The sequence below is a fragment of the Myxine glutinosa genome, chromosome 13 (assembly GCF_964187855.1).
Source record: "Myxine glutinosa chromosome 13, kmMyxGlut1.1, whole genome shotgun sequence".
NCBI classification, from domain to species: Eukaryota; Metazoa; Chordata; class Myxini; order Myxiniformes; family Myxinidae; genus Myxine; species Myxine glutinosa.
The window spans coordinates 59,159,301-59,184,071 of NC_136273.1; the positions used below are offsets into that span (position 1 = coordinate 59,159,301).

At 45.5% G+C, this 24,771-nt stretch overlaps 3 protein-coding genes across 3 annotated transcripts; 1 reads left to right on the forward strand and 2 right to left on the reverse strand.

The window, feature by feature from the left end:
• Nucleotides 1-1,333, forward strand: LOC144888690 (uncharacterized). Its single transcript, XM_078767563.1, has 2 exons — nt 1-590; nt 689-1,333. Exon 2 carries the CDS (start codon nt 792-794, stop codon nt 1,329-1,331), a length of 540 nt encoding a protein of 179 aa, XP_078623689.1. The 5' UTR covers nt 1-590; nt 689-791; the 3' UTR covers nt 1,332-1,333.
• A 4,985-nt stretch (nt 1,334-6,318) lies between these two features.
• Nucleotides 6,319-15,506, reverse strand: LOC137416451 (carbohydrate sulfotransferase 6-like). Its single transcript, XM_068102050.2, has 2 exons — nt 15,298-15,506; nt 6,319-10,258 (listed from the first exon to the last, which is right to left on the reverse strand). The coding sequence occupies exon 2, from the start codon at nt 10,240-10,242 to the stop codon at nt 9,058-9,060; it is 1,185 nt and encodes a 394-aa protein (XP_067958151.1). The 5' UTR covers nt 10,243-10,258; nt 15,298-15,506; the 3' UTR covers nt 6,319-9,057.
• A 320-nt stretch (nt 15,507-15,826) lies between these two features.
• Nucleotides 15,827-17,498, reverse strand: LOC144888583 (uncharacterized). Its single transcript, XM_078767018.1, has 3 exons — nt 17,428-17,498; nt 17,157-17,367; nt 15,827-17,063 (listed from the first exon to the last, which is right to left on the reverse strand). Exons 1-3 carry the CDS (start codon nt 17,496-17,498, stop codon nt 16,890-16,892), a joined length of 456 nt encoding a protein of 151 aa, XP_078623144.1. The 3' UTR covers nt 15,827-16,889.
• Nucleotides 17,499-24,771: the final 7,273 nt, after the last annotated feature.

Genomic DNA, 24,771 nt, shown 5'->3' on the forward strand with positions numbered 1-24,771 from the left:
AGAAGGAGGAAAGGGAGAAAAAGGAGAGGGAGGAAAGGGAGAAAAGAGAGAAGGAAGAGAGGGAGGAAAGGGAGAAAAGAGAGAAGGAGGAGAGGGAGCAAAGAGAGAGGGAGGAAAAATATGAAAAGATGGAAATCAGTGAGATTCGTAAAAGATTGAGTGTATTACAGCAAATAAATCAATCTCAACGCACCGAAGAGGAAAATAAAGAATTAACGACTCTTACTAAGATAATGATTTTAAAAATGCTTGAGATGAGTTCAGCGAGGAGATTTACATGAAGAAGACAAAGGTCATATCGTTGATGATGTTGGTGTTATTGACTTTAGTTCGTTTTTATTTGTAAATAAATGGAGGAGAGAGTGAAGGCATTCCTAGGGATTCTTTATGTTTTAAAAATTAAGATAGAAATGTATATGTTGAAAACCAAAAAGGTTTTGATACTTGTAGTGAAATCGTATTCGTACTGAACCCGGGGTGATGCTCGCTGCTCGTTGACACCGCTAGGGGCGCGACTATAAGACCCGCTGCTGCGGACGGTGCTCCGAGACTTCTCCTGTGACACGTTACATCTGGTAGACTCGCTAACGGTACGCCAGCATAGCATATTAAGCTTGCTTGCATTGAATGTTATGAATGGACCCATGTGATGCCACATCTTATTACTATTGCATTTCCTGTATTACAGAATGATGTCATGATCTAAAATGGAATTAAACCACCAGTTGGACTAAGTTGTGTGGACCTGATTGGTTTTCCACAACACTTAATTCCATTTTATATCTACCGACATGGCGGGCAACAAGACGCTGGCGGTTGCCATATTCTGCGCCGACCTGCAAGCCCTGGATGGTGGATTGCAACTGAAGCACTGGTTCAGGATGTTGGAGCATCATTTCGCGGAGCCTGAGACCGAGCCGATGGCTGCCGCGAAGCTAGCAACGCTTCATTCAGAAATCGACTACAAGGTGTACAATTCCATCGCTCAATTCGTGACGTATGACCTCTCGATCGCGGAGCTCAAACGGCTGTACATAAAGGAAAAGAGCCCGGTGTATGCACGATATTTGCTGCTAACGCGACGTCAGCAACCCAACGAGCCGATGGACCACTACGCCCAGGAGCTCCGGCAGCTCTTGCTGGACAGCACCAGGGAGCCACGGACTCCCGCGCAGTCTCAGGATGATCTTCTTTTAGACGCCTATATTGCTGGGGTCTCCTCCCAGGAACTAAGGCTCAAGCTCCTGGAGAAGACCGACCTGACCTTCGCTATGGCACTCGAGCAAGGAAAAAGTATACACCAAAGCGCGGTTGCAATCGAACACCTATGATCGCACGCGCCTCTTGGCGGGAACTACGCTACACGCACGGCCGGAGAGTGCTACCGCCGAGGACGCGGACCTGCTCACGGAACTCCGGGATGCTCCGGAGGAAGACCCAGTCCTAACGGCTGCCGCTACGGCCAGACCCAAGGCCTTACGCGGGGCCACCTGCTATTTCTGTGGGGGGCAACGTCATCCCCGGCCCGTGTGTCCGGCTCGGGATGCAATATGCCATTTGTGCTCGCAAAAGGGACATTACGCGAAAGTGTGCTGGAAAACCGGGCTCATTGCGGAGCCTTGAATGGGCTCATTGCGGAGCCTACGAGCCGAGCCCGAAACCCGGCGCCTTACCCGGCTTCGAAGGGCAGGGCCCCTCTCTGCGGGCCCCTGGGCGCTCAGACGACCTTGGCGGGCGTCACCGGACAGCCACCACAGTCTCATCCTCAATTGGGCACGGCGTACGCGTCCTTGACCAGACTCAGGGCCACGCGAGGGGCTTTGGAGCCCCGCCAAGCCCCAGCGGTACGTTCTCCTCGTGTCGCTCATGAGCTAACGGTGGCCCTCACCCCGGAAAAGGCGATTTCGAATACTACGGAGGCCTTTTCCTGCCAAAAGTGTCAAAAGGCGTTTTCAAATACTACGGAGGCCTTTTCCCGTCAAAATTGTCAGATTTTGAATCGCGAAACACCGGAATGCATGGGAAAGCCCTCTGATGGCATTAATGGATTCCCCACGGACAACGAATATTCCGGCCACGACCGCAAAACTGCTGCTGGAATAGGATCCACCCGCGAGGCTCGTCCGACCCATTCGGGGGGTTCAGTCCCTCTCCCAGCAGGCTCGTCCGGCCTGGCTCAAGCCCTTATTCCCCTCATGGTCGAAGGCCATTGTGTTCGGGCCTTGGTGGATACAGGGTCTACGGATAGTTTTATCGACCAGCGACTAGTGCTCAGGCATGGATGGTGGGTCTGGAGGTCTACGAGACGGATCTTCATGGCTTCCCAGGGGCTTTGACTCAGCACGAAGCGGGAATGCCGATTGAAACTCGTGCTACAGGGATGGGTTTTTCCTGATGTACACCTTATGGTTTTACCTGCTTTATGTGCTGATATTCTGTTAGGACACGATTTTCTTAAGCGGCATGGCCGTCTGGTAATGGAGTTTGGTGGGCCTGACACGCTTGTTGTGGGGGCGGACGCGCTTGCTGTGTGCGCTCTAGCGCAAATGGACATCCAGCCGCTTTCGCTGTTCCCCAATCTAACCTCTGACTGTACCCCTGTCGCGGTAAAATCACGGCGCTACTCTCGCGCAGACATGCAATTCATTGCGGACGAAACGGCTCAGCTCTTGAAAGACGGTATCATAGAACCTAGCCGGTCGCCGTGGCGAGCCCAGGTCTTGGTGGTGCGAAGCGAGGCCCACCGCAGACGCATGGTAATCGACTATTCCCAAACGATTAACCGCTTTACACAGCTGGATGCCTACCCCCTTCCGGGGATGGACGCGCTGGTGCAACAGGTGTCCCAGTATTCGGTCTATAGCACTCTCGATCTCCGTAGTGCGTACCATCAGATCCCTATCTCTAGGGCAGATCGTATCTGTACCGCTTTTGAGTCGGGGCAGCGGTTGTACCAATTTACTCTATTGCCTTTTGGGGTAACGAACGGGGTCCCCTGTTTCCAGAGGACCATGGATGACCTCATTGCGAGGGAGCACTTAACCGATGTTTTCGTCTACCTAGACAATCTTACGGTTTGTGGATATGACCAAGGGCACCATGATGCTAATCTGAAGCGCTTCCTCGAGGTCGCGCAGAGGTATCACTTAACTATGAACGAGGATAAGTGCCAATACTCCCTACGCAAGATAGATCTTCTGGGGTACACCGTGACCCATGGCTCTGTCACTCCGGATAAGGAGCGTCTGCGACCTTTGCTCGACATGGCCCCTCCCTGCGATCGGGCGTCCCTGAAGCGCGGCCTCGGGCTATTCGCCCATTACTCCTAATGGGTACAAAATTTCTCCACGAAACTTTGCCCCCTCGTGGCCTGCGACACCTTCCCACTGAGTCCGGCCGCATTGGCGGCCTTTGAAGGCCTTAAGGCCGACATCGCCCGTGCCGCCGTGGCGACAATCGACGAGAGCGGATCTTTCGTCCTCGAAAGTGATGCCTCGGATCAGGCCATCGTGGCGACCCTCTCCCAAGGAGGGCGTCCGGTGGCTTTCTTTTCACGGACTCTTACCACCGCTGAGCGGAGACACTCGTCCGGCGAAAAGGAAGCGTATGCGATCGTCGAGTCTATTCGGCGATGGCGCCCGTACTTACTCGGGCGGTGCTTCCAAATCATCACGGACCAGCAAAGCGTTGCATTCATGTACGACACCTTACACGCCCAGCACATTAAGAATGAGAAAATCACTCGCTGGCGTATCGAACGCCCCGACTTCTGTTACACCATCAAATACCGCCCGGGGAAGGATAACCGGGCCGCCGATGCCTTATCACGGCCAGCTACATGCGCGGGTATCACCTCTTTGGAGGGCCTACGTGTGCTGCATGCCACTGCGGGCCATCCGGGCATAACGCGTTTCTATAACCCACCCATGGGGACTCTGGTTAAGGCTATGAGGCCGTGGGAACGCTTGGCGATGGATTTCAAGGGCCCATTGCCGGTGTCGAGCAGCTCTCGCTATCTGCTCACTATCGTCGATGAGTACTCGCGATTCCCCTTTGCTTATACGTGCGTGGACATGACTGCTGCCACGGTGATGCGATGCTTACAGAACTTGTTCTCAATGTTCGGGTACCCGGCCTATGTCCATACCGACCGGGGTGCGGTCTTCTTGTCTCAGGAGGTGTGCGGCTATCTGCTCCAAAATAACATTGCTTCTAGTTACACCACACCGTACAGACCCCAGGCCAATTGGCAGATCGAATGCTTCAACGGGATTATCTGGAGGGCCATCATGCTCAACCTCCGGACCCTCGGCCGGGGCCTCGATAAATGGGCTTGGTCGCTACCTGCGGCGTTGAACTCGATCAGGGCTCTCCTGTGTACGGCAACCAACCAAACTCCCCACGAGCGACTTTTCCACCACCCCAGGAGCACGGGGTGTATACGGTCTTTACCCAGTTGGCTCGCTGGGCCCGGGCCGGCCTACCTTAAACCGGCGGTTCGCGCGAGCAAGTACGACCCCCTAGTGGACAAAGTGCAGATTCTCCAGGCTAATCCTGAGCATGCTCGTGTGATGACGGCTGATGGCCGTGACACTACTGTCTCCGTACGTCATCTTGCCCCATGCGTGGTCGCCGACCCGAGTAGGGAATCGGACGAACCGATCGAACCCATCTATGAGACTATGGACTCTCCCGACGCTCCCATCGCCGAAAGTCTACCGACCCTCCCCTCACCGCGTCTACCGCGTCTACCGGGGCCCGACGACTTGGTGTTACCCCCTTCGTCACCCGAGCCTGGTGGCGCCTCCGACGCCGGGGACACTGGGATACGTGAAGCCGTACCCGGGGAATTTCGGACACGTGCTGGCAGAGAAATTCGCCGCCCGGACCGGTACGGTTGGGTCGACTGAACCCTGTTCCGCACCCTGTTCGTGCTGACGCTTGCTCGCTTCTAGCCGCTCTGCCATATAATTCTAACGGGGGGGGGGGGGGGGGGGGGGAGAATGTAGTGAAATCATATTCGTACTGAACCCGGGGTGATGCTCGCTGCTCGTTGACACCGCTAGGGGCACGAGTATAAGACCCGCTGCTGCGGACGGTGCTCCAAGACTTCTCCTGTGACACGTTACATCTGGTAGACTCACTAACGGTACGCCAGCATAGCATATTAAGCTTGCTTGCATTGAATGTTATGAATGGACCCATGTGATGCCACATCTTATTACTATTGCATTTCCTGTATTACAGAATGATGTCATGATCTAAAATGGAATTAAACCACCAGTTAGACTAAGTTGTGTGGACCTGATTGGTTTTCCACAACAATACTCTGTCGGAATTTTTCTGATAAATAAATATGAGTTATTGTCTCAAATGTAAAAAGAAAACCAAATCTAAAAATATCTCTTATGTTAAAGCTAAAAATAATAGAGTTTATCAAAAAGGAATATGTCAAGTGTGTGGCTCTAAAAAGTGCCAATTCATCTCTCCTAAAAGTGGAGGAGACATACAAAAGTTTCTGTCAGGAAGTAAATTTACAACAACTGGAATTCCTGGGGAAATACATCTACCTGGATATTCTTTCTGTGGTCCTGGAACAAACCTGGATAAAAGATTAGATGAGGCTGACAATCCTAAACCTTGGTCTAAGCCTATAAATAGGGTTGATGAAGTGTATGAAGCATGATATTGCTTATGGGAATACCACTACATTGGATGAAAAACATGAAGCAGACAGAGAAATGTTGTATAATTTGTCCTTGATACGAAATCCTACATTGAGAGAGAAAGTTGATAGGTTTATTGTGAAAAAAATGATAAGTGCTAAATTGAAACTTGGTCTTGGTTATTCCTCAAAAAACTATTAGGCTCTAATGATGTCATCAAGACTGAGGAGCTTTTGGCTGAAGAATTACACAAACCTATAATCACCAAGTTTAAAAGAAGGAAGGTTTATTCCAAAGACACTGACCACATATGGTCCGCTGATTTAATTGAATTGAATAATGATAGGGGATACAGGTATGCTTTAACCGTTATTGATTTGAGGAGTAGATTTGCCTGGGTTGTTCCTTTGAAAAACAAAAGGGGTAATACTCTTATGTTAGCTTTCACTGGAATATTTAGTAAAAGTAAAAGAAAACCAAAGAAGTTATGGACTGACGAGGGAACAGAGTTCTATAACAAAATATTGATGAAATTTCTTAAGGGGGAGGGTATTAAATTATACAGCACCTTTAATGAAGGAAAGGCAGTTGTTATTGAGCATTTTAATCGCACTTTGAAATAGAGACTATATAAAAAATTCAGACAACTCGGTTCTCAACAATGGGTATATTTAATTCAGAATATTGTAGATAATTACAATAATACAGTTCATTCATCAACAAAATCAAAACCATCGGAAACATTTACAAAATTAAAATATGAAAAGGAGATTAATTTGAGAAAGCCCAAGTTCAAAGTTGGTGATATTGTAAGGATATACAGATGGAAAAGCCATTTTGAGAAAGGTTACACAAAAAAATGGACTAATGAATTATTTAAAATTGTTGATGTAATGGATACAGTCCCTTGGACTTACAAATTATATGATATGAATGGGGTAGAAATATTGGGTTCATTTTACTCACAAGAATTACAAAAAACAAAACTGATAAGCAATTAAACAACAACCATCCATACTTTTATCCACCCCACCCAGATTAGTTAATTTAACAAACCGAGTTGTTAGGGTTAACTAACTACACACTACACACTACACACTACACACACACACACACACACACGCACACTGCACACACACACACACACAAACTCATACACATTTACACTCTGAGACACACACATGTGCATACACAAGTGAACACACACACACACACACACACACACACACACACACATGCTCACGTTCTGAGGCACGCCGACATACACTTGCACGGACAAACTGGTGCATGCGCACATTCTAATGCACACACACACACACACACACACACACACACACACACACACACACACACACACACACACACACACACACGTTTGCATGTGCACATTCTCAAGTGCTTACACATGCTGACATGCACTCGCACTCATGTGCATACATACTCTCACACGTCGGATTATATCAATTACGTTTTTCTCTTTTTTCACACAAGTTATGGCTGCCAGATTATTACAAAAACAAGAGGTTAGACCTGCTTTTAATGAGCGGAAGGCCACGCACTCATCATTAATCAAATTTTACTGAGTTTAATGAAAAATTCCCAGAAGCCACCGATTCATCAGGCAAACCTTTGAAGGATTCATTAATGGGCTCAACGAAATGAAACATTCTGAAAAGATGTTAAATATTCAAACATCATGTGCACCATGAATCAAAACATGTTCAACAATTTGAACATTTATTATATTTACCCTGTGGTGGTGACCTTTGCACCAGCCTCTACATTTGTTAATCACTGAAACGAATGAGCCTTCCTCGTTATTATTTTGTATTCAGAAAGGATCTTCATTCAATTAAACCACTCGACATGCTTCGTCAAATGCAGATGATTGAAGCTCTTGATGACATTTTTGAGCATCAAGAAGAGCACGTTGGTCCTGATTCTAGAGCTCAATTTAGTGTGCCAGCTTCTTGGTTTTGCACAATTGTAAAATGACGACAATGGTGGACAAAAAGATAAGTCTCTGGGACAGCACCTTGGAGCACCAAAAGCACCGAGTGCACATCTCAAATGCTCACTGTCTCGATCACACTCACACTCACTCAGATCTGTATTTTATGAGACGAGTGGTGCTCAGGGGGTGTCGTATCCGGACTCCAGACACCAAGTGTCGTGTTCAGTGTTCCAGTCCCACACCTGACTCCAATTGTTGTGTTTACGAGGGATTAACACTGCCTCTGAACGGATGGACCGAACAGGCTTTAACTGCCTCGGACTCTATTCAATTTATGGTGGTACATGCTCGCACCACCTGAGGAGAATCTTGAAAACGTGAAAGCTTTTAAAACCAAACGGGTTTATTTCCCAAACACAGCAAAAGCTGTGTTTCCCTCGTGCGTCACAAGCTCCTTCCCTTCTCCTCAGAACGAACGCAATCCTCTTGCGCCTTTGGTCAGCTCCTCCCGTGTCTCCATTGACAACCCTTGTCTGCTCCAGGCATCGAGCTCCACCCCTTCCATGCAAAGGTCATAGCTCCACCCCAACCTCTCTCCTTGCCTGGCAAAATCCCATAGCTATCTGCCTCTTTCTTCTCTGCTCTTAGAACTCTGTCACCCATGCACCCAATAGATGTTTAAAAGGGTTTTACACACGGTTCCTTCACTTAATCCTTCACTACTTATTACAAAGCACCACCCTCTTTATAGTGCACATTCAAACAGACATTCCATAAGCTGACGGGTGCCCCACTTCTTACATTGATGTCTTTACTTCTTACGTCTTCTTACTTCTTATATCATATAAGCCATGGATGTAAAGCTGTGATGACAAAGCATTGGTATGTTATGGGTTCAAAAAAAAAAAAAAACACTTAACCCCTCCACCCCCAAATGCTCTCAACAGAAAGCTTGATGGATCAAATTTCGCGATGGATTCAGACAGTTGATACAGAAACCGATCATGGAAATCACAAACAAAACAAAATCAAATGATGTTTTTTTTGTCCAATCAAATGCCTCCACTGGTGGGTTCAGCCCCTCACAGTGAGAAGCTCTAAATATGATCAACCTTCATGAAATATCTGAAATACCAACTTCAAATCCTTTTCATCCTTGTGTACAATATTCCCCTCAATCACAAGGCAAGAATAAAGACAGACTTTAAAATTTAAGCAGTTTTGATGCAGTATTGCTTCTTCCGCTCCAAAATAGTCGTCTTTAAATGTGACATCCCCAAAACCTAAAATGCTTTCAAGCCTCATTTGAAGACAACAAATCAAATAATGTCTTGGTATTTGTTCCCCCAGATAAATTTTGATATCTTTCACCTCATTGCTGTAGAAGTGGTGTCCTTTTGAGTGTTCAGTTATATGGGTTGACACTGTGATCTGGGTCTAAATGGGGACCTTGTCAACAAGTTTCAAATCCAAATTTTGAAGCTGATTCTGTGTTTTAACAGGCAAGTACCCATAGGCCTTCATCATGCCTCCACAGGCTTTCTGGATATTCAAGACCTTTTCCAGAGTAATTGTCGTGCGCCACTTTTGTGCAATCTTCATGGCGTTCTTGCCAACTGTGTCAAAGTTGTAACCTGTTTCATGATCACCATGTGTAACATTCACGACCCAGTGCAAGATTGCTTTGTTTTCTGGGATGCCCGCAAAGTTGTACATTTTTTTGACCAAGCCCTCTGGGTCCAACACGAGATCTTCAAAACGAACCAGCATGTAACGGCCTCTTATCCAAAATGGCATGTCACCACCCGTCATGCTTCGCATTCGTTCAGTGCTCTTGCATACTTCTTGGAGAACGGTAAGGTTGCTATCTATGAACTCGTATCCAGTCATGTTCATGACCACACCATTGTCTCTTTTGAGGGCTCGTGGGGCCTTTTCTCGAGAAAGTGCAACTGCCCTTGGGTCACGCACAAGGTGAATAATACGAATATCTATGCTGGGGTCAGCTATCATTGACGCGAGAGGTTCTATGTCAAAGAATCGAACTTCTTTGAGGACTATGTGCTTGCTAGCTTGACATGCCAGGGCAAGTCTCTCAAATGAATGGCCAGAACAGCGTGCTTTGCATATCTTTTCCTCACTAAATGTCCCTGGTGCAAAGGCATCACAAGCAGGTGGTGAACAGAGCGCGCGACTCACAAAGTGCATGAAAATAGTCGCAAGGTTTCGGCCAGTTGGTGGGGGTGGATCTGGTGGGAAGTAGTAATTATACACAGACGTGTCGCATAGGTAGATTGAGCGTAGCATGTCACGACAGGCTGGCTCCATAACCGATGCACCAGCACCTCGCATTTCTGTCCAAACATGCCAACAGGGTTCCATAAGGTAGAAAACGTCAGGATGTTGTCCAAAGATTTGGCCCAAGAATGAAGAGCCTGAACGCCAGGTGGAGATGATCAGCGTATGTGTTTGTTTTGGCTTGGCCTGCTCGCCACAGTCACTTCGTATTTGTATTTCATTGGTATTATCACTGGGTTGGGTAAACAGGAAGTAAACAATACCAATGATAAAAACCATGGACAGTGCGAGCATGGCCTGGCTGATCTTCAGCGTGAACTGCATGACGGAGTTTTATGAGCTGCAATAAAAACAAAACAAAAGAAAAGACATGGTTATCATGACTTGTCTGTCATTGGTTGTTATCTCCAGTTGCGGGTTTCAGAAGGTGGAACAGAGACCTCTCAGGTCTCAAAGTATCCACCTTCGTGTGTGTGTATACATATATGAGTGTGTGCATGTATATATGTGTAAGTGTGTGTGTGCGTGCAAGTTGCTGTTGGCTGATATCTCCACACGAGCGTGGGTTTCAGGAGAGGGATCGGAGACCTACCAGGTCTCAAAGTATCCATGTGTGCACTGTGTAGTGTGTAGTGTGTGGCTGTGTGTGCAATATTTGTGTACATTTGGAAAATAAAAAAAATACTAATCCCATCACCTTTAAATGGTATGCCCCCTTTCTAAATAAACGATTGCTTCCCACTATGACTATTGCTCCTATGTCCTAACTTTGCCTGTATCCTGGGCTCTTTAATACAGATACATTTGTCCCCTTGGCCACTCAACTAAATTAGAGCCAGTGGTATACAGTCACGTGAAAAAGTAAGTACACCCCATGTAAAGTTTTGACTTTTTCAACATATTTCAACATACAGCTATTTGATCTTCATTTCAACAATATTGATAGATAAAGGTGATATAATATAACAAATATCATGAAACATTTACATTTTGTAGTCCATTGTATAATTTAAATAAACATAAATGCAAATTTCGCATGTGGAAAAAGTAAATGTGTTTTATGGGGTTGGGACTTTCTATGCTACTTGCTGTGAGTTTATGGCGGCAAGGAACATCACGTGATCGCTCTGAGCGAATCAGCGCGCTGCTCTGCCACCGGCTCAGATTCCGTGTATAATATTCCGCGCTGAAAAAAAATATGGATCTAAAGATGAAAGAAAAAAAAACCTATGTGGTGTGAATGGCAATGTTCCTCGCCGAAATGTGAAAAAACGCAATCGCTTTTCGCTCTGAATTATGTGCGAACGCGTAACTGTGAGTTTATGGCGGCAAGGAACATCACGTGATCGCTCTGAGCGAATCAGCGCGCTGTTCTGCCACCGGCTCAGATTCTGTGTATAATATTCCTCGCTGAAAAAAAATCTATGTGAAACATGCTACTATCTATGCTAAATCATGCTAAATCATGCTAAATGCTAATCATGCTAAAATCTATGCTACTTGCTGTGAGTTTATGGTGGCAAGGAAAATCACGTGATCGCTCTGAGCGAATCAGCGTGCTGCTCTGCCACCGGCTCAGATTCCGTGTATAATATTCCTCGCTGAAATGCGCTGAGGTAAAAATATGGTAAAAAAATATAATGAAATAATTTTTTTAGGTTGGCCACGTTCTTCCCAGGCTCAATGGCCATGTCTATGCCAAATATCAAGCACGTGAGCCTCTCCGTTTAGGAGTCTATCGGTAACATTACACACACACACACACACACACACACACACACACACACACACACACACACACACACACACACACACACACACACTGTGTTTTATATATATAGATATATATTTTCCCATTTCCTAAAAACACAAATTCCGTTTTGTGTTATCAATGGCAAAATAACTTTATTAATCGATTGGCTCATAGCATACCTAAACCACCAGTGTTTCATCCAAATCTGTAACTTTTGAAAATTAATTAAGTGATTAATCAAAAAATTTAATAATTAATCAATTCTTTAATTACTCAATAAATCAAAAATACCCTTTATAGCAAACTCACTTGGTCACTATCCAAATACCAGCTTCCTCGCTTAAAAGATGCATGAAATATTGCCCAGATGATCAAAGAACATAAATAAGTCCTTCATAAACGATAATAATTAAGTAATTAAATAATTAATTGATGAATCAAAAAATAAAAGGTAATATCTCAGCCATCCTTTGAGCTAGGGAGCTGAAATTTGTGCACAATAGTGAGTAAGTACTTTGTCAAAAACGCTATTTTTGTTTTTTGATTAATCAATTTATTGATGAGTTACTTTTTTTTTTTTTCTTTTTTTTTGTATACAAGATCGAGGCTCGTGAAAGAGCTAACATTAATCACACAGAAAGACAAACCGACACATAAAACATATAACATGGGGAGCAGTAGACAAGATGGGGCGAGAGGGGGAGGAACACAAACACAACATCTGAGAGCAGGGACATCGAGAGATGTGGGAGGGAGAGGGTTTTGGGGGGGGGGGCATGGGAAGGGGGGTGGGGGGGTGGGAGAGGTATGAAATGTATGGACACTGCCGGGACTTCCAGGAAAGAAGTTGGAATTTCAAACAAGGTGGATCTGGGGTGAATTAGTGGGGGTAGAAAAGATCAAGGTTTTGGATGGGGAAAGATAAGAGATGGTGGTGAACAGCTGTTTTAAAGACCTGGAGGGAGGAGTGGGATTGAAGGGAGTGTGGGTGTTTGTTCCAGAGGTGGGAGAAAAGAGGAATGAAAGAGTGAAGGTGAGCAGAGAGCCGAGATTTCGGCAGTTTAATCATCAGAGGGTTGCTGGCAGATCTTGTGCGACCTGTAGGAATATTTGGGGGACAAATCACAGAGAGAGCTGGGGGAGCAAGGCCGGAGAGGAGTCGGTAGAAGACAGAAAGACCACCTACCTGTCTGCGGTGAGTGAGTGAAAGGCCCTCGGAGATAGCTTCATCACGGGAGATTCCAATGATTCTGAAAGCTTTGGTTTCAACAGCGTGAAGCCGAGCTAGGTGGAAGGCAGGAGCACCGGCCCATAGGGGAGAACAGTATTCCATTGAGCTGCAGATGAAAGCCTTGTATGTGGTGAGGAGCTTAGGTGTGCCGAGGATGCCCAGTCGGCGACTGGCTTTGGAGGCCAGCTTGGAAATGTGGTTTTCCCAAGAAAGATCATGGCAGATAGTGAGACCCAAAAGCTTGAGCGACAGAACTTCTTGGAGAGGATTGTTGAGAAAGTAGATGGGAGGGTTGTCCAGGCGATCTTTTCGGAGAGACATAGTAAGAGTGTGAGATTTGTCAGGATTGAAAGACATGTTTCTTCTTGTTTGACCAGTCTGTGATTTTGTCCAGGTCTTCAGAGAGTGAGGAGGCTGCAGAATGCCGATCTGAGGGAAGAGGAATGGAGCGGCAGAGAGTGGAGTCATCAGCAAAGAGATAGAGAGGATTTTCCAGAGAGTCGGAGAGATCATTGATAAAGACCAGAAAAAGCACAGGGCCCAGAACACTGCCTTGGGGAACTCCAGCCTGAACAAGAAGGGGAGATGAGAGAAATCCATTCAAGGCCACACGTTGTCTACGACCAGAGAGGAAGTCCAGAGTAAGAGAGGAAGTACTTAATTATTATCAATGAATTAAGTACTTGTATATTCCCTTTATCTTCTGGGCAATATCTCAGGTACCTTTCGAGCTAGGAAGATGATATTTGGACATGACGGTGACCAATTGATTTGGCAGTAAAGGGTATTTTGGGTTTATTGATTAATCAATTCATCCTTTGATAATGTAATTATTCGATTAAAAACTTAATCTTCAACAAGTTCCAGATTTGGATGAAATTGTGGTGATTTCGGTGTGCTATTAGACAATGGATTAATAAATTAATTGTTTTACGATTATTATTTATTTATTTTCATTATTAATCACTTATTTATTTTATTTCTCATCTGGGCAATATCTCAGGCACATTTTGAGCTTGGAAGCTGATATTCGGGCACGACAGTGACATGGTGATGTGGCTAAAAGGATATTTTTGATTTATTGATTAATCAATTCATTATTTATTGAATAATCGATTAATTATTTAAGTTTTTTCGATTAATTAATTTTCAAAAAGTTATAGCTTTGGTTGAAACACTGGTGGTTTCGGTATGCTCTTCGTCCAAAAAAAAAGAATGAATGATCGTTTTAAGGCCATCTTTTTTCCCCCACTAGAGCGGGGGTTAGCCTTGCGGGCCCCATGACAATCATAGTTCCCTGTTTGAGGCAATGTTTTTTTTATGCCCGGATGCCCTTCCTGACGCCAACCCTTAGTCACCTATTACGATGCGCAGGGATATGGTGTACCTATTCTAAATCGGGGTACACACCGGGCAATTGAAATAAATAAATTGAAAAAAATTAATTATTTTACGATTATTATTTATTTATTTTAATTATGCAATCAATCAATCAATTATTGTACATCTCTCCCTCACAAAACTGTCTTTAGGTGTTGCCCCAGCAATGCTGCTCACTGGAGGATATGCTTTGTTTTTTTTATTTGGCATGGGGCAGTGTACTTTGAATGTATCTGTCCTAGTTAACTTTATTTTCAAATCACACATTAGCAGTCTATTATATATACAGTATTTCACTGAAGGGTTGGCCGGACATCTCAGAGGTAGAGCACTTGCCTTTGTACTGCTTCACCTGGGTTTGAATGTATACACAGCTGTAAGCTGTCACCTTAGTGTTTTCCATAAATGGTGATTGATCAATGTATGCACCATCCATCAGAAGGGCATTAAACCAGAGGAAGCTTCTGTCAATACTGCATGCGTTTGCAGACATTAAGATCCCATTGTGTCTTTCGCAAAGAGTGGGCGAGTTATCGTCAGCACCCTAAACACAAATTCCTGCCAGTCGAACGTCGTGGCTGGCCAGCAGATTCGTGAAGTGTCACAGCCGTGATTATGCTACCCACATACATCTGCCACATATAAAAGAAGAAGAAGCATGTTTGTGAAAGATCTTGGCCAGAACCGTTCGCCTCCCCCCACCCACCCCCCCCCCCCCCCCCAGCTGACCCCACAATAAGGTAGGAATAATTGTGGCCATTGAAGAAGATGTATTACCTTCATTGCAAGGTATACTTAATAGTCAGGTCATATTCAATTTACTTGCACGGTCTCTCCTCTTTTTTTTTATGCAGGGCCATAAGGCCATGATGGTACGGTACCAGACACTGTATATCATGAGATGATGGATATCCAAATGAGTGTATGCATAGGACATAGATTTAGATCCACACAAAACAACATGTCGTACAACGTTGCACAAGTATTCTGTGCTGTGTAACATGCTTGTACTAACCTGGAACTTGATGCTTCCTTCTACTGGTCTTCACCACATCGTCACGAGCTTGTGGCTTCAATGGCTGGTCTGTGCAGTTGTGTTCCTTTTCATATAATCTTTAATGCTTGATCACTCGAATTATTTCTATTCTTTTTTCAAGCTTCCACGTCACTCTGGTCGTCATGCAGGCCAAACTGGTTCCAGCAAATGAGACGTCACAGATGCAGCTTGAGGAAAGAGAAACATTCCAAATCACAAGCAAAGTCCCAACCCCACCCTTGGGTGTAGTCAAAAGGGCCATTAGAAAGCGACCCCAAAATTGAGCTAGATCAGCTCGTGAGTTAACTCGGTGAAACCTACTGGAAAATGTTCGGCATCGTCCCAGATATCATGAATGACCACTGCCAGACATTTTCAGTGGTGGGCTGTGCCCACCAGACACCCCCGAATGCCACCACCCAAAAATTGAGCTGGATCAGCTCGTGAGTTAACCTGATGAGAATAAAATTGAGAATAAAATACTATGGAATAACAGCAACATAACTTTTGAAAATCAGATGTTTTATTTCAAGTCATGGGAAAAGCAGGGATTTGTAAGGTGTAACACATCATTTGTCGTGGGTATTGTAAAGACGCTGACGTTATCTGTTAAATGTAATACGTTGCCGAAACTATTATTTCCCTTTAAGTTCGTAAAATTAAAGAAAGCGTTTCCGATATTATGGTTGGATAAACTGCGTACTGCTGAAACAGGTATGGATTAATCAGGGGAACAGTTTATAGAAATGTTAACTGGAGATGCCATCAATGTTTTAAACATGAAAACAAAACACTTCTACTCATTGATTGTAGAGAAAAAAAAAAGAAAAAAAATAGAACCTGATGTATTTAATCTTTGGCAACAACGATGAGCTGTGGTACTACAACACAACGATGAGCTTTGGTACTTAAACGCATGCCGGAGCTCTTTTGCACGAGTTGAAATCTGAACTGATATTTTATTTGAACAGTAAACCAAAACAAAGAAATGGCAGAAGCCAGGTAGAAAGATTGTTTGACATGCTACGGTACAGAGTTTGATTTCATTTGTCTGTACATTTATGATTTGTGATGTGATTATCATATGATGAAACAATAAAGTCCCTCGAATGAGGCAAAAAAAAAAAATGAATGGGCACTGGACATTTTCTGTGGTGGAGTCTGCCTACCAGATACCCAGAACCCCCCTCCCCAACTCCAAAGTACAGAACTAGATCTAAGCTCATGAGTTACCAATCCCGATGAAAGTGACTGAAAAATGTTCAGCATAATACAGCACTGTATAGCCCATATGAATGACCACAAGCAGATGTCAGCCATTCATTCAAACAAATTTCAAATTCTCTAGAGTGTCTCCTATCAGTAATCCCCATCTTCCTTCTCTGATTCTGAGTCTTCACTCCATGCTTCGCCATCTGAATCTCTCAATAATCCATCAATACTTTCTACTTCCAACTCCGACTCACTGTCATCTACGACCTCCATGTCCTCTGCATTGTTACTGCCATTCGCAAACGAACTGCCTGGTATGGCTGGCCCTTCAATCCAGGTTGGCTTCAGGATGTTGTCATTCACAGACCATCCATAATATCGGTTGGTGACAAACCGTCCCCAGGAGATGCTGTCACGGCATGTGTCCACAATGCTGTTACATACTGCATTCGTCGAATCTTCATGTCAAGGGTCCGACGAGAAGGTGGCAGCAGGGAAGAGTCGATCCGTTTGATGTTTGCCAGTGGATTCTCCTGAAAGTCAATGAAAGGCATGATTAGAGCTGTTGTAAGGTATTCTGATTTTATAATGATGATCATATTTTAAGTTTCTCGTGCCTTAATTACCTGATCAACTTTGCCAGTCATTTGCATCAGTTTGTTGTATCGTGCTTCATTGACATCTCGAGTCTTGCTTTGTCCATACATGCGGCAGACAAACTCTGATGCGACATCCGGATCAACACTATCAACCACCTCACCCATACTGATGAAGAGGTTGACGTAGCAGCCAGTTTTGTCCTTCTCTACAATATCGAGGGGTTTACTTTTGCCTTTCCTGAAAAATCAAGTACAAATTCCAAATGTAACCATTCAACCACTGCTCCAATGATTTTACTTTGATGGAGACATTTTATTGAAACGCAAATATCTTGTGCCTACCTGTAAAAGGCCGAGGTGAAGTCTCATCCAGTGAAAGTATGGTATCCGGGCAGTGCTCTGGGAAGTCCAGGTTTGCGCTCTTCAAGAACGTCAGCAATGTTGGTCATGTTGATATACCTCCTGCTGTTTCCCATCCCGCAGTCCATGATGATGTTGGCCATCGACCGGACTTCTATGCGTTGCTGTCCAAGGGCGCCAATCAGTATCACTGAGACATCGGTGTCGGATGCCCTCACCATGACATTCCCTGCTGTAATATTTGCGAAATGGAAAGCAATCAGCGTATCGGCCTCTTCACGGGCGCCTTGGAGGTGTGCTGGGCTGGTTACAGTAATATGATGGTGCTCCTCGGGGACGTACTGGAAGCATTCGCCACCGTAAGAAGCAAGCAAGGTCTTTCCACCAAAGATATTCCAGTAATGATCTTTACCCCACTCTTACAAGAGAAACTTGGTGAGTTCATTCTTGAATACTCCATTGGTGAGAAGTTTTTGCCCACTCTGTCTGATTGTCTGATCTGGCCCGGCTATTACATATACTGAGTCAACTGCACCCCACAACTTTCTCTCACTGTCCCTTATGGAGTTCTCCACGTACTTGTCGAGACAAACATGTGCTTCACTAGCCCTCCCTGAACATACCACTGTCAGCATGGTCCGAGCAATTGATGCATATGATGCTCCCATGTTTTGTTGCGAGAAGACGGAATGGAGAAGAAGTCCTCCGTCATAGACCTGTACATAACTCCTCGGTAACTCGGATTCTGTGATTGTTTCCATTTGGAGGGACTCAAGCTTTTTCAGCAATGCTGATTTTTCGGTTTTCACATGTGCCCCATCACAGTTTGCGAGTGACAGTGGGTACGTGGTAATTGGGTAAGGGAGAACCTTCCAAAGGTCAAATGTTGTCTTCTCTGCAATGGCTACGATCATCCGTACAAACATATCGCTCAGGCTCTCAGCATTTGTCTTGGTTTTCTGTGAGGCAGGTAGCATAGTTTTGTTCTTCACATTCTGAGCTTCCGCTTCCGGAGTGACGGGGCTTGCTTTGATCTCTCCACGGCATCAAAGTTTGAGTGTTTTCCCGTTTGTTTCTTTGTCAAATTTCCGCTGCGCATTTTGTTGTGTATGTGTTATTGTGTGTTTCTATTTGGTTTTGGTTTTGTAGTTGTTGCAAATTTGTGTGTAATTAGTCATTTATTTGTCCGCGCCTCGTGCGGCCTGGTGTCTCGTGCGGCCTCCTCGTCTCGACTTGTGCCCCGCCCCCTATATTCTCGTTTGTTCTTTCACCTCTGCTCCTGCTTTCTCAAATCCACGTTCTCACTTAGAGACTTTTCCCAGATTGTTTTCATGGTTTTGTTTAAATATTTATTTAAATATGTTTAAACCGCAGCGGTGATCCCGCCCCCCCCCCCCCAGGATTTCCATGTTTTAAACGTTTCCCAGTGTGTACCCTGGATAAGAATAGGTACGCCGTATCCCTGCGTGTCGTAGGAGGCGACTAAGAGGGTTGGCGTCAGGAAGGGCATCCGGCCATAAAAAACATTGCCTCAAAAAGAGAACCATGACAATTACAACTACATGTGGGCAGGGTACAGCCCGAAGTGGAGATCGGTTTCTGAGGTTTGGGACATGGAATGTAGGGACAATGACAGGGAGATCAGGAGAAGTGCTGGAAGTATTGGTCAGAAGAAGAGTGGACATATGTTGTGTGCAAGAGACGAGATGGAAGGGAAGTGGTGTGAGAATGGTGAAGTGTAGGCAGGGACAGAAATACAAGTTTGTGTGGCAAGGGTGCCTGGAGGGCGTGAATGGTGTTGGTGTCCTGTTTTCTGAGGAGTTTGTAGACAGTGTGGTGAGTGTGACTAGAGTGAGTGATAGGTTGATGATGGTGAAAATGATGATTGGAAAGCTCTTGGTGAACGTCATCTCGGGATATGCTCCGCAGGTTGGTCGGAGCGATGAAGAGAAGGACAAGTTCTGGTGTGCGATAGAGAAGCTGATGGAAAACGTGAAAGATGAGGAAGTTGTTGTGGTAGGAGGAGACCTAAATGGACATGTGGGAAGGAGTATGGATGGTTTTGACGGAGTTCATGGGGGTTACGGATATGGTGTGAGAAATGGAGAAGGTGAAAGGATTTTGGAGTTTGCTGATGGAGCTGATTTGTTGATTTGTAATACTCAGTTCCAGAAAGAGGATAATAAGCTTGTTACATACACGTCAGGTGGGTCGACGACAACCGTTGACTACCTGATGGTGCGTAGGCGAGATAGGGGGCACCTCCGAGACACAAAGGTGATCCCGGGGGAGGAGGCTGTTTCACAGCACCACTTGGTTGTCTGCGACGTAAGGGTGAAAGGTGCGAGGAGAGCTCGGCGGGTGAAGTACCAACCGAGAATGAAGGTGTGGAGGTTGAAAGAGGTGACAGTAAGGGAGGCATTAAAAGAGAGGCTGAGTAGGGTCGAGGATGATGTGGTTGAGCTTGAAAGTGGTTGGATGTCAATGAAAGCTAGTCTGTTGGGAGCTGTTGGTGAGGTATGTGGATGGACAAAAGGACCACCGAGGCACTCGGAAACATGGTGGTGGGATGATGAAGTTGGAAAGAGGATTGACGAGAAGAGGAAGAAGTTCAAGGAGTGGCAGAAGGCGAAGGGTACGGGAGCAGAAACAGCAGAGCATGAAAGTTATAAGGCAGCCAGGAAGGCTGCAAAGAAAGAGGTAGCAAAGGCGCAGGAGGCATGTAGGAAAATGTTCGGAGAACGCTTGGATTCGGAAGAGGGTCAGAAAGCAGTATTCAGGATTGCAAAGCAGATAGCGAAAGAGAGGTGTGATGTGATGGGGGTGAGCTGCTTGAAGGATGAAGTGGGACAAATCGTTGTCGACCCAGATGGAATTAAAGGAAGATGGAAAAGATATATGGAAATGCTGTTGAATACAGAGAATGAATGGGATGGCAACATAGAGAGTAACCCAGTTTTAGGACGGGCAGAGAAGATAACTGAGAAGGAAGTTGAGGAAGCGATAAAAGCAATGAAGGGTAGAAAAGCGGGAGGGCTGACGGGAGTTGTGGGAGATATGTTGAAGGCAGCAGGAAGTTGGGGTGTGAAGAGAATGACAGAGATCTGTAATCTGGTGGTGAAAGAAGGCCGCATTCCAGTGGATTGGGAACTGAGTACCCTCGTCCCTCTATACAAGGGGAAAGGTGACCCTCTGGAGTGTGGCTCATACCGAGCGATAAAGTTATTGGAGCATGGAATGAAGGTATTGGAAAGGGTGTTGGAGAGGAGGATAAGGAAGAAAGTGAAGATCGACGAAATGCAGTTTGGATTTTTGCCAGGAATAGGAATGACAGACGCACTTTTCATTGTGAGGCAGTTGCAGGAGAAGTACATGGAGAAGAGGAAGAAGTTGTTTCTTGGGTTTGTTGATCTGGAGAAAGCATTCGATCGGGTTCCATGCAAAGTATTGACATGGGCATTGAGGAAGTTAGGAGTGGAGGAATGGTTGATCAGAGTAGTGATGGCAATGTACAAAAGAGCGCGCACAGCTGTAAGGACGAAGGACGGGAACAGTGGTGAGTTTGAGGTGAAGGTGGGAGTGCATCAGGGGTCGGTACTAAGTCCACTACTATTTGTAGCTGTGATGGAGGTGCTGGCTCAGAACGTAAAGGAGGGTTTACCGTGGGAGTTGTTGTATGCAGATGATCTGGTGTTGATTGCGGAAAGTATGGATGGACTGAAGGAAAAGATGAACACGTGGAAGGAATGTATGGAGACAAAAGGTCTGAAGGTGAATATCGGAAAGACGAAGGTGATGGCAAGTGGTAAAGCATGTGCTGAGGTGGAAAGAACTGGGAAGTGGCCCTGTGCTGTGTGTAGGAAGGGTGTCGGAGTGAACTCCATTCAGTGTACAATGTGCGCTGAGTGGGTTCATCAAAAATGTAGTGGTCTGAGAGGGTCATTAACCAGTGTGGCAGCTGCATTCAAATGTAAGGTGTGCACAGAGGGAGCTGCAGATGGAGGAAATGTTGAGTTGGATCTTGGAGACGGCGTGAAGCTGGAAGGTGTGAAAACATTTTGCTACCTCGGAGACATGCTGAATGGAGAAGGTGGATCGGACTCGGCAACGGTTGCTCGAGTGAGATGTGCATGGAAGAAGTTTCGGGAATTGAGTGGCGTGCTGATGATGAGGGGAGTATCGTTGAAGCTGAAGGGAAAGGTGTATGCTGCATGTGTGAGAAGTGTTATGATTTATGGGAGCGAGACATGGGTAATGAACGTAGAGCAGCAACGAAGGTTGGAAAGGGTGGAAATGCGAAAGGTTCGATGGATGTGCGGAGTATCGTTGAGAGAGAGGAAGACAAATGATGAATTGCGAAAGATGATGGGAATAGAGCCTGTGATTGATGCTGTGAAGAGGAACAGGTTGAGATGGTTTGGTCATGTGTTGAGGAAGGATGAAAGTGACTGGTTGAGAAGAGTGATGGAAATGAATGTAGAAGGAAGTAGAAGACGGGGAAGACCGAGAAAGACTTGGCTAAAGATGGTGGAAGAAGAAATGCGGGCAAGGGGGTTAACAAGGAGAGATGCAGAAAATAGGGCAAAATGGAGAAGATTGTCATGGGGACCGCAAGGCTAACCCCCGCTCTAGCAGGGAAAATGGCCTTTAAAATGCATGTTGTTGTTGTTGTATTCTGAGCAGCGAAGTTCTGTACACGCGTGCGTTTCACAGGTTCAATAAATCGACTGCTGTTGCTGTCCCATTCATCTTGAAATTTATCTCTTTCACCCTGACCCCTTTTCAGTGTATTGAGTAGATATGCTTCGGTAGCCTTAGATGCTGCTTGACCGGTTGCAACATTCACCAAGGAAGTTGGAGCATCATCTGTGAACGGATTGCAGAATTCGTCAATTTTTGCACGCAGTGCAGACATCTGACTATTGTCCCTTTTCATTCTTGAGGGACGGCATTGAGCTGTTGCATTTTCCCCCAGTTCAAGCCTGGCGAATGTTCTTAGCTCGGTGACTGCCATAGCCCGCTGGGTCATAGTCATAGACCACCGGCGCATTGCGTTCTCAGAATTTCGTCTAGCTCAATGGAGGGGGGGGGGTGGGGGGAGGAATTCGGGGGTGTCTAGCGGGCACACCCCAACCCTGAAAATGTCTGGCAGTGGCCATTCTTGATATCTGGGACTATGCCGAACATTTTCGAGTAGGTTTCATCAGGTTAACTCACAGAGCTGATCTAGCTCAATTTTGGGGGTGGGGGCATTCGGGGCATCTGGCGGGCATAACCTACCACTGAAAATGTCTGGCAATGGTCATTCTTGATATCTGGGACTATGCCGAACATTTTCCAGTAGGTTTCATCAGGTTAACTCACAGAGCTGATCGAGCTCAATTTTGGGGTCCCTTTTTAATGGCCCTTCTGACCACCCCCACCAGAATGTGCCCGGCAGACGTCCATTTCCTTACATGGACATGCACATGGACCATTGCTATATACATGAAAATTGGTTAACTTTCCAGCTAGGCTGACCCCCCTGGGCTCTCTGTCTATTAAGATGGACGTTGAACTAGATGTCACATCCACCGGAATTAGTTGGTGGATGTTAAAGATCACATGGTGTCCTTCGCGAAGAGTAGGCAAACTATCGTTGGCACTGTAAACAAATTAGAAATTTCTGCCATAACCAGCAGAGTGCACAGCGGCGTCCTCAACCAATGATGCTACCCTGTAGCCTTGTGCTATAAACAAAAGATGAATGAGATGAATCCAAACCCAAATTACTATTGCAATTAAAAAATATATTCAGATTGCAGTATTGCTGATGATTATTTATTGTTGCAACAATTCCATTATTCCAGCATTGGATTCAAGGAGTCAGTGCACTAACTTTTGAAGTCATCATTCATACAAACCCATGTTCATCATTCATATGCATACCATTGGGATGATATTATTTATATATATTTTTTTGTATACAAGACCGAGGCTCGTGTAAGAGCTAACATTAATGACAAAAAAACGTAAACGGACACATAAAACATATGATAAAAGGGTGCAGGAGACAAGATGGGGAGAGAGGGGGAAGCACACAAGTACAACAGTAGAGAACAGGGACATCGGGAGATCTGTGGGAGGGGGAGGGCTTGGAGGGGACGCTCGCGGAGACAAAAAGAATGTTCCACTTTCAGTGACTTAGTGCAAGTGGGCAAGCGTTGCCCTCTTGGTTGGTAGGGCATTGCTTGTTACTGTTGCGTTGCTTCATTGCTTGATTGCTAGCTTGTATTTTAACGGAGGGTGAATGTAATAAAATATGAAGAAGAGGATTTGAATGGAATGGCCTTGAGAAGGGCATATAACGGGTTGTACGAGAAAGGAGGGGGTTTCGGTTTGGTATCTGTCTTTTGTGAGCAGATGCTCGAGAAAGGTATGACTGGGGGAAAAAAAAGTCATTACTGGTCTCCTTTGTCCGGCCATCCGTCAGCGGCTGCTGGAGACCGAGACTATGACCTTTCAGGATGTGGTTTTATTGTGTGGCCATTGGCAACTCAAGGGTGGGCTGTTTTGATGTTTGTTTCTTGCCCTCCACTGCGAAACTCTGGAAGTGTTTGCCTTCCCATGTATTGCCATACACTTACGACTTTCCCCTTTTCAAAAAGCAGATTTTTTTTTTACTTCCTCAAAAATTATTGGACTATTCTCTCTTTCTTCACTTTTCTATCAATGCAGCTCTTTTATTGAAGGCCTGACCACGACGAGGACTATATAGTCCATGACTGGAGCCTTCAACATAAAAAGAACACTGCTGATTTTGGGGGACCCACATGGGAGCTGTGGAAGAATTCCCAATTTCTCCATTTTGCCGTGGTTTACATGAAGCATTTATTTCCTTCAGGAGAAAACATCTCGGCATGACTTTTAATGACATCGGGTACACACGGACATTTAAACACATCAGCAGTTACAGGACGGAGTCATCCAGCTCATTATTTCTCCCCGAATCCTTGTACAGAAATCATCTTTATATAGTCTTCAGTTTTTTACCTCCTGGGGGTGGTTGTGTGAGTTTGAAATTGCAAGGCAAGAGTTTGGGAGGAGGAAGGTGGTGGAGGCAAGGGGCCTTGTGGAGATATCAACACTGACATCACACAGTACTTCAGACAACAACATTCTCCAAGGTCCGCATTTCCCAGATATTAGTTATAAACATCCTGTTCTGGCTCCGTAATCCTTGGCCAAGCTGCCTGACATCAAAGAAAGACAGCCGTGAGTTGCCCAACTTACTGCTGCCTGG

Coding starts and splice junctions, on each gene's coding strand:
- LOC137416451 (XM_068102050.2), bottom strand. CDS start 10,242: ATGCAGTTCACGCTGAAGATCAGCCAGGCCATGCTCGCACTGTCCATG.
- LOC144888690 (XM_078767563.1), top strand. CDS start 792: ATGGCGGGCAACAAGACGCTGGCGGTTGCCATATTCTGCGCCGACCTG.
- LOC144888583 (XM_078767018.1), bottom strand. CDS start 17,498: ATGAGACTTCACCTCGGCCTTTTACAGGTAGGCACAAGATATTTGCGT. Junction 17,368..17,427: donor AATAAAATGTCTCCATCAAA/GTAAAATCATTG, acceptor TTGATTTTTCAG/GAAAGGCAAAAGTAAACCCC. Junction 17,064..17,156: donor TGACTGGCAAAGTTGATCAG/GTAATTAAGGCA, acceptor ATTGACTTTCAG/GAGAATCCACTGGCAAACAT.